The 15,855-nt window shown below is 43.8% G+C and overlaps 1 protein-coding gene across 1 annotated transcript in view; it reads right to left on the reverse strand.

The window, feature by feature from the left end:
- Positions 1-15,855, reverse strand: part of LOC139574675 (netrin receptor UNC5A-like) — a 623,219-nt gene that overhangs the window by 108,392 nt on the left and 498,972 nt on the right. Inside the window, exons 8-9 of the mRNA XM_071399451.1 lie at positions 4,578-4,835; positions 1,899-2,201 (exon numbers count right to left, since the gene is read on the reverse strand). Coding sequence (XP_071255552.1) covers positions 1,899-2,201; positions 4,578-4,835 — 561 coding nt within the window. The remainder of the gene's footprint in view (positions 1-1,898; positions 2,202-4,577; positions 4,836-15,855) is intronic.

Here is a 15,855-nt window from a genome sequence, read left to right on the forward strand (position 1 = left end):
CCAGGGCCCATAGGAAATAGGGTGCATTAACCAGGGCCCATAGGAAATAGGGTGCATTAACCAGGGCCCATAGGAAATAGGGTGCATTAACCAGGGCCCATAGGAAATAGGGTGCATTAACCAGGGCCCATAGGAAATAGGGTGCATTAACCAGGGCCCATAGGAAATAGGGTGCATTAACCAGGGCCCATAGGGAATAGGGTGCATTAACCAGGGCCCATAGGAAATAGGGTGCATTAACCAGGGCCCATAGGGAATAGGGTGCATTTGGGATTCAGCCACAGCCTTCAACATGTCCCTATGCTGCTGGTGTCCCTCTCCTCTCCCTTTATGGAAACCGTCATGCAGAGATTCTATCAGTCAGTGGCAACATGATGAAGTCTCTGGCCTGTTAGAGAGACTAATTAGACAGAGATGACCCTATCAGTTTACTGGACTGGACTGACTACATGGCTGACTACATGACTGACTACATGGCTGACTACATGACTGACTACATGGCTGACTACATGACTGACTACATGGCTGACTACATTTCTGACTACATGGGTGACTACATGGCTAAGGCACACACATATAGATTGGCTGTGGCTTGTATGACGACCGTGTATGTGTTGCTAAACTAGAAAAGAAGGCCACACAGACTCACACAGACCCGCTGCCATAATGATGTCGTTTTTCTTCAAATATATACAGTACCAGTCAAAAGTTTGGACACACCTACTCATTCCAGGGTTTATCTTTAATTTTGACTCTTTTCTACATTGTAGAATAATAGTGAAGACATCAAAACTATGAAATAACACACATGGAATCATGTAGTAACTCAAAAAGTGTTTAAAAAAATCTAAATATATTTTATATTTGAGATTCTTCAAGGTAGCCACCCTTTGCCTCGATGACATCTTTGCACACTCTTGGCATTCTCTCAACCAGCTCCATGAGGTAGTCACCTGGAATGCATTTCAATAAACAGGTGTGCCTTGTTAAAAGTGAATTTGTGGAATTTCTTTCCTTAATGCCTTTGAGCCAATCAGTTGTGATGTGACAAGGTAGGGGTGGTATACAGAAGATAGCCCTATTTGGTAAAAGACTAAGTGAATATTATGGCAAGAACAGCTCAAATAAGCAAAGAGAAACGACAGTCCATCATTACTTTAAGACATGAAGGTCAGTCAATCCTGAAATTTCAAGAACTTTGAAAATTTCTTCAAGTGCAGCTGCAAAAATCATTAAGCGCTATGATGAAACTGGCTCTCATGAGAACCGCCACAGGAAAGACCCAGAGTTACCTCTGCTGCAGAGGATGAGTTCATTAGTTACCAGCAGACATATCTCAAGTAACAGACACATCTCAACATCAACTGTTCAGAGGAGACTGCGTGAATCAGGTCTTCATGGTCGAATTGCTGCAAAGAAACCACCACTGAAGGACTCCAATAAGAAGAAGAGACCAAGAAGGAGCGTGATCGAGTGCTGCATCAGATGACCTGGCCTCCACAATCACCCGACCTCAACCAAATTGAGATGGTTTGGGATGAGTTGGACCGTAGAGTGAAGGAAAAACAGCCAACAAGTGCTCAGCATATGTGGAAACTCCTTCAAGACTGTTGGAAAAGCATTCCTCATGACGCTGGTTGAGAGTGTGCAAAGCTGTCATCAAGGCAAAGGTTGACTACTTTGAAGAATCTAAAATATATTTTGATTTGTTAAACACTTTTTTGGTTACTACATGATTCCATATGTGTTATTTCATAGTTTTGATGTCTTCACTATTATTCTGCAATGTAGAAGATAGTAAAATTAAAGAAAAACCCTGGAATGAGAAGGTGTGTCCAAACCTTTGACTGGTACTGTACGTGTTCAATCAATAAACCCATCAACCAATCAGCTCTTACCTGTGTTGGGGATGGTGAGTCTACCCCCCAGGAAGTTGAATGTCCCATACGAGGTGTTAGCCACGTCCCGCGGCAACGTCTTGAAGTACGTCTGATTGGACAGCCGGGTCATAAACTCAGCAGGGTCAGAGGATAACTTCCCGTTGTGTAGGGTGTGGTGCGACCCGTTGGGTAAGGGGTCCAGGAGCGGACCGTTGGTCAATGAGAACTTAGCGGTGCCGGTGTGACGTGAGTGAAGGGTTCCTTGGTAGCTGGTAGTGGTGGTGGTGAGGTCAGGCTGGATGGTAAGCAGATGGGAGTTCTCTAAAACAGATCAGAGACCAGGAGTGAACAACAGCAGCAGGAAATTACCTCATCTCTAACACACACACCGCCAGAGCACAACAGGAAATTACCTCATCTCTAACACACACACCGCCACAGCACAACAGGAAACTACCTCATCTCTAACACACACACCGTCACAGCACAACAGGAAATTACCTCATCTCTGACACACACACCATCACAGCACAACAGGAAATTACCTCATCTCTGACACACACACCGTCACAGCACAACAGGAAACTACCTCATCTCTAACACACACACCGTCACAGCACAACAGGAAACTACCTCATCTCTAACACACACACCGTCACAGCACAACAGGAAATTACCTCATCTCTGACACACACACCATCACAGCACAACAGGAAATTACCTCATCTCTAACACACACACCGTCACAGCACAACAGGAAACTACCTCATCTCTAACACACACACCGTCACAGCACAACAGGAAATTACCTCATCTCTGACACACACACCATCACAGCACAACAGGAAATTACCTCATCTCTGACACACACACCGCCAGAGCACAACAGGAAATTACCTAATCTCTAACACACACACCGCCACAGCACAACAGGAAACTACCTCATCTCTAACACACACACCGTCACAGCACAACAGGAAATTACCTCATCTCTGACACACACACCATCACAGCACAACAGGAAATTACCTCATCTCTGACACACACACCGTCACAGCACAACAGGAAACTACCTCATCTCTAACACACACACCGTCACAGCACAACAGGAAACTACCTCATCTCTAACACACACACCGTCACAGCACAACAGGAAATTACCTCATCTCTGACACACACACCATCACAGCACAACAGGAATTTACCTCATCTCTAACACACACACCGTCACAGCACAACAGGAAACTACCTCATCTCTAACACACACACCGTCACAGCACAACAGGAAATTACCTCATCTCTGACACACACACCATCACAGCACAACAGGAAATTACCTCATCTCTGACACACACACCGTCACAGCACAACAGGAAACTACCTAATCTCTAACACACACACACACACACACACACACACACACACACACACACACACACACACACACACACACACACACACACACACACACACACACACACACACACACACACACACGAGAACACAACAATAACAAACACAACAAAAAAGGTAGACGAGTATGGTGAGACTAGGTAACACAGGGGACAGTAGATGAGTATGGTGAGACTAGGTAACACAAGGGACAGTAGATGAGTATGGTGAGACTAGGTAACACAAGGGACAGTAGATGAGTATGGTGAGACTAGGTAACACAAGGGACAGTAGATGAGTATGGTGAGACTAGTTATAGTTATGGTGAGACTAGTTAACACAAGGGACAGTGGACGAGTATGGTGAGACTAGGTAACACAAGGGACAGTAGATGAGTATGGTGAGACTAGGTAACACAAGGGACAGTAGATGAGTATGGTGAGACTAGGTAACACAAGGGACAGTAGATGAGTATGGTGAGACTAGGTAACACAAGGGACAGTAGATGAGTATGGTGAGACTAGGTAACACAAGGGACAGTAGATGAGTATGGTGAGACTAGGTAACACAAGGGACAGTAGATGAGTATGGTGAGACTAGGTAACACAGGGGACAGTAGATGAGTATGGTGAGACTAGGTAACACAGGGGACAGTAGATGAGTATGGTGAGACTAGGTAACACAGGGGACAGTAGATGAGTATGGTGAGACTAGGTAACACAAGGGACAGTAGATGAGTATGGTGAGACTAGGTAACACAAGGGACAGTAGATGAGTATGGTGAGACTAGGTAACACAAGGGACAGTAGATGAGTATGGTGAGACTAGGTAACACAGGGGACAGTAGATGAGTATGGTGAGACTAGGTAACACAAGGGACAGTAGATGAGTATGGTGAGACTAGGTAACACAAGGGACAGTAGATGAGTATGGTGAGACTAGGTAACACAGGGGACAGTAGATGAGTATGGTGAGACTAGGTAACACAAGGGACAGTAGATGAGTATGGTGAGACTAGGTAACACAGGGGACAGTAGATGAGTATGGTGAGACTAGGTAACACAAGGGACAGTAGATGAGTATGGTGAGACTAGGTAACACAAGGGACAGTAGATGAGTATGGTGAGACTAGATAACACAAGGGACAGTGGACACAGTTGGTGTACAGTATAGGTTGGATGAAGGACAGAACAGACTGACAGAATGACGGAGGGATGGAAGGATGGAAGGATGGAAGGATGGAAGGATGGAAGGATGGAAGGATGGAAGGAAGGGTAGAACATAAAACAAAGAGCATTATCCTACTGCTGCGGGGACCGGGGCCGGGCCGGGGGCCAGGGGGGCGGGGGGCCCGATGCCGAGGTGCCCACACACCTGGCTTGCTAGGCTTGATGCCCATAGGCTGGAAGCCCGTGGTCAAGATGGACGAGTCCGCTACGTCAGCGTCCAGACCCCCCTTCTTGCGGCGGTAGACCAGGACGACCACGATGAGAATGAGGGTCAGACAGAGAGCTACGGCTACAATACCCACGTACAGGGCCACATCCTCAACTCCATTGGCAGCTAGAGAGAGAGAGAGAGAGAGAGAGAGAGAGAGAGAGAGAGAGAGAGAGAGAGAGAGAGAGAGAGAGAGAGAGAGAGAGAGAGAGAGAGAGAGAGAGAGAGAGAGAGAGAGAGAGAGAGATGGTTAGTGTGAGGGGCACAGCAATCATGCCAACGTACAGAGCCATGTCCTCAGCTAAACTCACAGCTTGAGAGAGAGAGAGAGGGGTGAAGGGAGAAAGAGAGGGAGAGAGGAATGGTGGGAGACAAAAAATAGACAATTTAATTGTCATAATTGATCTAGGTCTGTCAAACAGTAAGTACTACACCAGTTATAACTCTGTTCCCATCTGATCCTCAACCAGTTATAACTCTGTTCCCATCTGATCCTCGACCAGTTATAACTCTGTTCCCATCTGATCCTCAACCAGTTATAACTCTGTTCCCATCTGATCCTCAACCAGTTATAACTCTGTTCCCATCTGATCCTCAACCAGTTAGATCTCTGTTCCCATCTGATCCTCAACCAGTTATAACTCTGTTCCCATCTGATCCTCAACCAGTTAGATCTCTGTTCCCATCTGATCCTCAACCAGTTATAACTCTGTTCCCATCTGATCCTCAACCAGTTAGATCTCTGTTCCCATCTGATCCTCAACCAGTTAGATCTCTGTTCCCATCTGATCCTCAACCAGTTAGATCTCTGTTCCCATCTGATCCTCAACCAGTTATAACTCTGTTCCCATCTGATCCTCAACCAGTTAGATCTCTGTTCCCATCTGATCCTCGACCAGTTATAACTCTGTTCCCATCTGATCCTCAACCAGCTCTCTGTTCCCATCTGATCCTCCAACCAGTTAGATCTCTGTTCCCATCTGATCCTCAACCAGTTAGATCTCTGTTCCCATCTGATCCTCAACCAGTTAGATCTCTGTTCCCATCTGATCCTCCAACCAGTTATAACTCTGTTCCCATCTGATCCTCAACCAGTTAGATCTCTGTTCCCATCTGATCCTCAACCAGTTATAACTCTGTTCCCATCTGATCCTCAACCAGTTATAACTCTGTTCCCATCTGATCCTCAACCAGTTAGATCTCTGTTCCCATCTGATCCTCAACCAGTTAGATCTCTGTTCCCATCTGATCCTCCAACAGTCAATAGATTCCTCAGCAGCACTACACATCACCATAAAGCTATTGCTTTGGAAGAATAAACAAACACACTCTTCAGACCAACAAACACACACACACACCCACTCACACCAGAGGAGAGCAGTGGAGGAGATAAATGGAAGATTGAGTAACCTATTGACTCTGTAAGCCCCACCAACAGTGTGTGTGTGTGTGTGTGTGTGTGTGTGTGTGTGTGTGTGTGTGTGTGTGTGTGTGTGTGTGTGTGTGTGTGTGTGTGTGTGTGTGTGTGTGTGTGTGTGTGTGTGTGTGTGTGTGTGTGTGTGTGTGTGTGTGTGTGTGTGTGTGTATGTGTTCTAATCAGCAGCGTAGCAGGGATAAGGGATTGGCTACGGCTGTCTCCTGGGCTGGGTGGGTTTGGGTGGCGGAGGTGGGAGCTAAGCCCTATCAACAATGGTGTGTGTGTGTGTGTGTGTGTGTGTGTGTGTGTGTGTGTGTGTGTGTGTGTGTGTGTGTGTGTGTGTGTGTGTGTGTGTGTGTGTGTGTGTGTGTGTGTGTGTGTGTGTGTGTGTGTGTGTGTGTGTGTGTGTGTGTGTGTGTGTGTGGGTGGGAGTTGTGCTGTGCCACCTAAGTCTTCGGCTGGGAGGGATATTGTCAGAGGGAAACATGAAGGAAATGGGAATGGAAAACACTGATAGAGACCTGACAGACTGATAGAGACCTGACAGACTGATAGAGACCTGACACACTGATAGAGACCTGACACACTGATAGAGACCTGACAGACTGATAGAGACCTGCCAGACTGATAGAGACCTGACACACTGATAGAGACCTGACACACTGATAGAGACCTGACACACTGATAGAGACCTGACAGACTGATAGAGACCTGACACACTGATAGAGACCTGACAGACTGATAGAGACCTGATAGAGACCTGACACACTGATAGAGACCTGACACACTGATAGAGACCTGACAGACACACTGATAGAGACCTGACACACTGATAGAGACCAGACACACTGATAGAGACCTGATAGAGACCTGACACACTGATAGAGACCTGACAGACTGATAGAGACCTGACACACTAATAGAGACCTGACAGACTGATAGAGACCTGACACACTGATAGAGACCTGACACACTGATAGAGACCTGATAGAGACCTGACACACTGATAGAGACCTGACAGACAGACTGATAGAGACCTGACACACTGATAGAGACCTGACAGACTGATAGAGACCTGACAGACAGACTGATAGAGACCTGACAGACTGATAGAGACCTGACAGACTGATAGAGACCTGACAGACAGACTGATAGAGACCTGACACACTGATAGAGACCTGACACACTGATAGAGACCTGACAGACTGATAGAGACCTGACACACTGATAGAGACCTGACAGACTGATAGAGACCTGACACACTGATAGAGACCTGACACACTGATAGAGACCTGACAGACTGATAGAGACCTGACAGACACACTGATAGAGACCTGACACACTGATAGAGACCTGACACACTGATAGAGACCTGACAGACTGATAGAGACCTGACACACTGATAGAGACCTGACAGACTGATAGAGACCTGATAGAGACCTGACACACTGATAGAGACCTGACACACTGATAGAGACCTGACAGACACACTGATAGAGACCTGACACACTGATAGAGACCAGACACACTGATAGAGACCTGACAGACTGATAGAGACCTGACACACTGATAGAGACCAGACACACTGATAGAGACCTGATAGAGACCTGACACACTGATAGAGACCTGACAGACTGATAGAGACCTGACACACTGATAGAGACCTGACAGACTGATAGAGACCTGACACACTGATAGAGACCTGACACACTGATAGAGACCTGACACACTGATAGAGACCTGACAGACTGATAGAGACCTGACACACTGATAGAGACCTGACAGACTGATAGAGACCTGACACACTGATAGAGACCTGACACACTGATAGAGACCTGACAGACTGATAGAGACCTGATATACTGATAGAGACCTGACACACTGATAGAGACCTGACAGACTGATAGAGACCTGACAGACTGATAGAGACCTGACAGACTGATAGAGACCTGACACACTGATAGAGACCTGACAGACTGATAGAGACCTGACTTTTCTGGATTTGGATAATTTGTGCAAATCATCCCATTTCTGCATTATTTGGTGTTTTACATTGGAGGATGTTTTTAATAATTCTGCAGAATGTCCCTTTTTGTTGGTTAATTCTTGGTTGGTGAGCGGACCCCAGACCTCACAACCACAAAGGGCAATGGGTTCTATGACTGATTCCAGTATTTTTAGCCAGATCCTAATTGGTATGTCGTATTTTATGTTCCTTGTGATGGCATAGAAGGCCCTTCTTGCCTTGTCTCTCAGATCATTCACAGCTTTGTGGAAGTTACCTGTGGCGCTGATGTTTAGGCCGAGGTACGTATAGTTTTTTGTGCGCTCTATGGCAACGGTGTCTAGATGGAATTTGTATATGTGGTCCTGGCAACTGGACCCTTTTTTGGAACACCATTATTTTTATCTTACTGAGATTTACTGTTAGGGCCCAGGTCTGACAGAATCTGTGCAGAAGATCTAGGTGCTGCTATAGGCCCTCCTTGGTTGGTGACAGAAGCACCAGATCATCAGCAAACAGTAGACATTTGACTTCAGATTCTAGTAGGGTGAGGCCGGGTGCTGCAGACTGTTCCAGTGCCCTCGTCAATTTGTGGACAGGTGTCTTCTATACTGATAACAAGTTCAAACAGGTGCCATTAATACAGGTAACGAGTGGAGAACAGAGGAGCCTCATAAAGAAGAAGTTACAGGTCTGTGAGAGACAGAAATCTTGCTTGTTTGTAGGTGACCAAATACTTATTTTCCACCATAATTTGCAAATAAATTCATAAAAAATCCTACAATGTGATTTTCTGGATTTTTTTTTCTCATTTTGTCTGTCATAGTTGAAGTGTACCTATGATGAAAATTACAGGCCTCTCTCATCTTTTTAAGTGGGAGAACTTGCACAATTGGTGGCTGACTAAATACTTTTTTGCCCCACTGTATATGTTGAAGAGGGTGGGGCTCAAGATGCATCCATGTCTCACCCCACGGCCCAGAGGAAAGAAATGAGTGTTTTTCGCCAATTTTAACCCCACACGTGGATTTTATAATGTTGTATGTTTTCCCCCCAACAGGCCCTGATGCCAAATTGAGTCAAAAGCTTTTTTGAAATAAACAAAGCATGAGAAGACTTTGTATTGTTTTGTTTTGCTTGTTTGTCAAAGAGTGAATACGTACGTGCTCTCTCTCTCTCTCTCTCTCTCTCTCTCTCTCTCTCTCTCTCTCTCTCTCTCTCTCTCTCTCTCTCTCTCTCTCTCTCTCATTTCAAAAGAATAAAGATACCTCAAATGTCTCTCTCCCTCCTCCTATAATCGTTTAGTGTGGAAAAAGACCCTTTGACATACAGCTGTCGTTATTAGAAATGCCAGAATGTTTATTTTGTATTCAATATGACACCTAAAGCAGCACAGAGGTAGATCACAGATCTCCTGACATAATGTCAACGTCTCTACGATTGGTGTGAGACTAACAGGTAAAAAATGTGTCTTTGGACTGACTTCATAGCGTCAAATATGAAGAGAGGAACTTTATGATGTGAGGAGACGTATGGTCTTATATAAACGGTCCCTTTTTTAAAAATCCTGATCTCTAAGATTTTGTTCAGTTGGCTAATGCATTCTGGGCAGCGGGGTTCGAACCCAGTCAGTAACGAGCAAAAGGAAAAGCCTGAGCAATCAGATATGACATTCAAAACTCCAAAGAACCAAAGTGATGCTGTGCTTGTGATTGACAGCTGAAGATAAAGTCAGATATAACTACGTCTCTGCTGATTGGATAGATGTGGCTAGGTCTCTTCTGATTGGGTAGATTGGGTTTTAGCTCTGCTGATTGGATAGATGTGGCTACGTCTCTTCTGATTGGGTAGATTGGGCTAACTAGCTCTGCTGATTGGATAGATGTGGATACGTCTCTTCTGATTGGGTAGATTGGGCTAACTAGCCCTGCTGATTGGATAGATGTGACCAACTACGTCTCTTCTGATTGGGTAGATTGGGCTAACTAGCTCTGCTGATTGGATAGATGTGGCCAACTACGTCTCTTCTGATTGGGTAGATTGGGCTAACTAGCTCTGTTGATTGGATAGATGTGACCAACTACGTCTCTTCTGATTGGGTAGATTGGGCTAACTAGCTCTGCTGATTGGATAGATGTGACCAACTACGTCTCTTCTGATTGGGTAGATTGGGCTAACTAGCTCTGCTGATTGGATAGATGTGACCAACTACGTCTCTTCTGATTGGGTAGATTGGGCTAACTAGCTCTGCTGATTGGATAGATGTGGCCAACTACGTCTCTTCTGATTGGGTAGATTGGGCAAACTACCTCTGCTGATTGGATAGATGTGGCCAACTACGTCTCTTCTGATTGGGTAGATTGGGCTAACTAGCCCTGCTGATTGGATAGATGTGACCAACTACGTCTCTTCTGATTGGGTAGATTGGGCTAACTAGCCCTGCTGATTGGATAGATGTGGCCAACTACGTCTCTTCTGATTGGGTAGATTGGGCAAACTACCTCTGCTGATTGGATAGATGTGGCCAACTACGTCTCTTCTGATTGGGTAGATTGGGCTAACTAGCCCTGCTGATTGGATAGATGTGGCCAACTACGTCTCTTCTGATTGGGTAGATTGGGCTAACTAGCTCTGCTGATTGGATAGATGTGGATACGTCTCTTCTGATTGGGTAGATTGTGCTAACTAGCTCTGTTGATCTGATAGATGTGGCCAACTACGTCTCTTCTGATTGGGTAGATTGGTCTAACTAGCTCTGTTGATTGGATAGATGTGGCCAACTATGTCTCTTCTGATTGGGTAGATTGGGCTAACTAGCTCTGCTGATTGGATGTAACACAGCTGTAGATCTGTCTGATGTTGTTTGTTATCTGATGTCAGGGACAAAGGCACCTTCCTTTCTGACCTCTGACGCAAGCACTCATTATTTCCTGCTATCTCTCCCTCCATCCATCCCTTTGTCCAGGCACTCATCTCTCCCCTCCTCCTGAAACAATTGGGTAGAAACTCTCCCGGTGACCTCCCTCTTCCTCTCTCTCTCTCTCTACCTCCCTTCCTCCCTCCTGCTCTCTCTCTCTACCTCCTTCCCGCTCTCTCTCTTTCTCTACCTCCCTCTCCCTCTCTCTATATGTCTCTCTCTCTCTACCTCCCTTCCTCCCTCCTGCTCTCTCTCTCTCTCTCTCTCTCTCTCTCTCTCTCTCTCTCTCTCTCTCTCTCTCTCTCTCTCTCTCTCTCTCTCTCTCTCTCTCTCTCTCTCTCTCTCTCTCTCTTTCTTTCCTCAGTCCAGTTCCTCTAATTTCCTTTCTCTCCCTCTCTCTACCCCTCTCTCTCTCTAGTTCTCAATTTCAATTTCAATTTAAGGGGCTTTATTGTCATGGGAAACATATATTGACATTGCCAAAGCAAGTGAAGTAGATAATAAAGAGAAGTGAAATAAACAATACAAAATGAACAGTAAACATTACACTCACAAAAGGGGACTCTTCTCCAGGTTAATCTCTCTGGTTCATCTCATTTCAAATGTCATATTATGTCTATATACAGTGTTGTAACAATGTGCAAATAGTTAAAGTACAAAAGGGAAAATAAATACACATAATTATGGGTTGTATTTACAATGGTGTTTGTTCTTCACTAGTTGCAGGAGGTTAGGAAGTGCAGCTCGGTCTCCACCTCATTCTGTGGGCAGTGAGCATATAGCCTGTCTTCTCCAGGTCTGCCTACGGCGTTCCTTCTCAATAGCAAGGCTGTGCTCACTGAGTCTATACATCTCTCTCTCTCTCTCTCTCTCTCTCTCTCTCTCTCTCTCTCTCTCTCTCTCTCTCTCTCTCTCTCTCTCTCTCAATTCAATTCAATTCAATTCAATTGACTTTATTGACATGGCAAGTTATTATTACTTACATTGTCAAAGTATACATATCGAAAAATTTAAATAAAATATATATGTATATATATACACAAAATATATATATATTTATATATAAATAAATGGTGGGACTAACAGTAATAATAATAGTAGTAGTGGACATGGGATTACCATTAATAACAGCTACAACAACAATATTAATCAGAACAACAATACATTAAAGCAACAGTAGTAGACCAGTGTCAACATGACTGAGAAGACACATGACCTGGTACGAAAGACAAAACAAAACTAAGCTAAATGGGAAATATTATCAACATTACTTTGCATTTTTCACTGGCTGTCCCTCAGGCTGTGGCAGGAGGACACATATTTGGCTGCCAAAACTGCACATTTTGGCTTTTCACCCAACAAATATTTGAATTTTTCTTCATCTTTTATAGTTTCAAATTCTTTGTATTGAATTATAATTTTGGGAAAGAAATATGCTCTTAGGTCTGAGTATTTGTCACAGTGTAGTAGGAAATGCACTTCTGTCTCTACCTCTCCCCTGGAGCAGAGTGAGCACAGCCTGTCCTCCCTGGGCAGCCAGGTTTGTCTGTGACGACCGGTCTCTATAGCCAGACTGTGCTCACTGAGTCTGTACCTAGTCAATGTTTTCCTCAGTTTTCTATCAGTCACAGTGGTCAGATAGTCTGCCACCATGTACTGTCTGTTTAGAGCCAAATAGCATTGAAGTTTACTTTGATTTTTTGTGGTGTCTTTCCAATAGGTTATATATTTTTCTTTTTGTTTTGTGATGATTTGGTTGGGCCAGATTTTCTGAGGGCTGTCCCGAGGCTCTATGGGGTTGGTTTGGGTTGGTGAACTGAGCCTCAGAACCAGCTGGCTGAGGGGACTCTTCTCTGGTTTCATCTCTTGACATTGTAGAGCTGTGTGATGGAATGTTTTAGGGTCACTTGTTTTTAGATGGTTGTAAAATTTGATGGCTCTTTTTTCTATTCGAATGAGGAGGGGATATTGGCCCAATTCTGCCCTACATGCGTTATTTGGAGTTTTTCTTTGTACTTGCAATACAGTCTTGCAAAACTCTGCATGCAATACTTCAATTGGATGTTTGTCCCATTTAGTAAATTCATTATTAGAGAGTGGACCCCATACTTCACTGCCATATAGAGCAATTGGTTCTATAACTGATTGAAAAATTTTGAGCCAGATTCTAATTGGAATTTCAATTTTGATGTTCCTTTTAATGGCATAGAATGCTCTTCTTGCTTTGTCTCTCAGCTCATTCACAGCCATGTGAAAGCTACCTGTGTTGCTGATATTTAGTCCTAGATATGTGTAGTTTTTGGCGTGTTCTAATAGAACTGTGTCCAAATAGAATTTATATTTGTCATCCTTATTTCCGGACCTTTTTTGGAATATCATTATATTTGTTTTTTTTAGATTAACGGTCAGAGCCCAAGTCTGACAGAACCTGTGAAGATGATCTAGGTGTTGCTGTAACCCCTCTTTAGTGGGAGACAGCAGCACCAGGTCATCTGCGTACAGCAGACACTTGATTTCAGTGTTGTGTAGGGTGATACCAGGTGCTGTCGATTCTTCTAATGTTTTTGCCAATTCATTCATGTAGATGTTAAATAATGTTGGACTTATTGGGCAGCCCTGTTTCACTCCCCGCCCCTGAGAGAAGAAGTCTGTTTGCTTGTTGCCAATTTTAACCGCACATTTGTTTTTAGTGTACATTGATTTAATAAAATCATATGTTTTCCCTCCAATACCACTTTCTATTAGTTTATAAAAAAGACCTTCGTGCCAAATTGAATCAAATGCTTTCTTGAAATCTACAAAACACGAGTAGATTTTGCCTTTGTTTTGGTTAACTTGTTTATCAATTAGAGTGTGGAGGGTGTAAATGTGGTCTGTTGTACGATAATTTTTAGAAATCCAATCTGGCTTCTGCTCAGGACGTTGTGTTCGTCAAGGAAATGATGTAGTCTGCTATTTATAATACTGCAGAGAATTTTCCCCAATTTTCTCTCTCTCTCTCTCTCTCTCTCTCTCTCTCTCTCTCTCTCTCTCTCTCTCTCTCTCTCTCTCTCTCTCTCTCTCTCTCTCTCTCTCTCTCTCTCTCTCTCTCTCTCTCTCTCTCTCTCTCTCTCTCTCTCTCTCTCTCTCTCTCTCTCTCTCTTCCTATACTGTTTACTACCTGTTCTCTCTCTCTCTCTCTCTCTCTCTCTCTCTCTCTCTCTCTCTCTCTCTCTCTCTCTCTCTCTCTCTCTCTCTCTCTCTCTCTCTCTCTCTCTCTCTCTCTCTCTCTCTCTCTCTCTCTCTCTCTCTCTCTCTCTCTCTCTCTCTCTCTCTCTTCCTATACTGTTTACTACCTGTTCTCTCTCTCTCTCTCTCTCTCTCTCTCTCTCTCTCTCTCTCTCTCTCTCTCTCTCTCTCTCTCTCTCTCTCTCTCTTCCTATACTGTTTACTACCTGTTCTCTCCCTCCTACGCCCATGTTGATAAATAAAAGGGATGCCTCCTGCTGAGCCTCCACTACTCTATAGGATACTATAGTCATGAATCATCCCATGGCCAGCACTCGTCTCCCCCCTGCAAGATGAATACGGCTGCAGCTCTTAAAGGTCAGGGAAATATGGCTCGTAAAACCCTGCAGTTCTTAAAGGGATACTTCAGGATTTTGGCCATGAAGTCCTTTATCTACTTCTCCAGAGTCTGATGAACTTGTGGATAACATGTCTCTCTGCATGTAGTGTCATAAAGCGGCAATCAGCTGTTAAAAACAATAACAAAGACAATAACAAAGCATCTGAGTAAAAAGCAGGGGGACGGGGCCGGCGAAATGCAACCACTCTCAAATTCAAAGACAGAACTATGGATGCAAGCACTGGCATGATGACAAAATTATATATAGTTTTTTTGTTGTTGTTGAGGCTATACATTGTTTGTTTACATTTTACTATGTTTATAAACATTGGAGTAAAACAAGCTGAGATGACATCTCCTTTCAGCAGGACAATAACTTAAAACACAAGGCCAAATCTACACTGCAGTTGCTTACTAAGAAGATAGGGAATGTTCCTGTAGTGGCTGAGTTACAGTTTTGACTTAAATCTACTTAAATATCTATAGCAAGACCTGAAAATGGTTGTCTAGCAATGATCAACAACCAATTTGACAGAGCTTGAAGAATTTAGAAAATAATAACATTCTCTTAGAGACTTACCCAGAAAGCCTCACAGCTGTAATCGCTGCCAATGGTGATTCTAACATGTATTGACTCAGGGGTGTGAATACTTATGTAAATTAGATATTTCTGTATTTGATTTTCAATACATTTGCAACAATTTCAAAACATTCTTTTTTACTTCGCCATTATGGGGATTGTGGGTAGATGGGTGTGGAAAAAAACTATTGAAGACTTTTTAAATTCAGGCTGAAAAACAACAAAATGTGAAATAAGTCAAGGGGTATGAATACTTTCTGAAGGCATTGCCCTTGTTTGACAAATTTAGATTTTTTTTTAAAAATACATTGGATAAAAGCAGAGACTTGCCCCTTGAATGTTTTGGGACACCTACTGGAGAGCCATTCTTTGTCTACATCCAATCAGCATCGTTCACAGCCTCTTAAGCTTTAGCCCTACCCACTCTTTAATTATTCATATGTGAGGCCATGTGCTAAACAGAGTGCGTAAGGTACAGTAGTAAACAACTAAACATTTGAAAGTGGTTCAAGTACAATAAAGGAATAATTAAAGGGTAAAAATAATCTTTATCTAATCTTTGTCCAGATAGAAATATTGTATAATTATTATCTATAAGTCTTTGCTAGGTAAAGCCCCGC

Source organism: Salvelinus alpinus, chromosome 4 (genome assembly GCF_045679555.1).
Source record: "Salvelinus alpinus chromosome 4, SLU_Salpinus.1, whole genome shotgun sequence".
Taxonomy (NCBI): domain Eukaryota; kingdom Metazoa; phylum Chordata; class Actinopteri; order Salmoniformes; family Salmonidae; genus Salvelinus; species Salvelinus alpinus.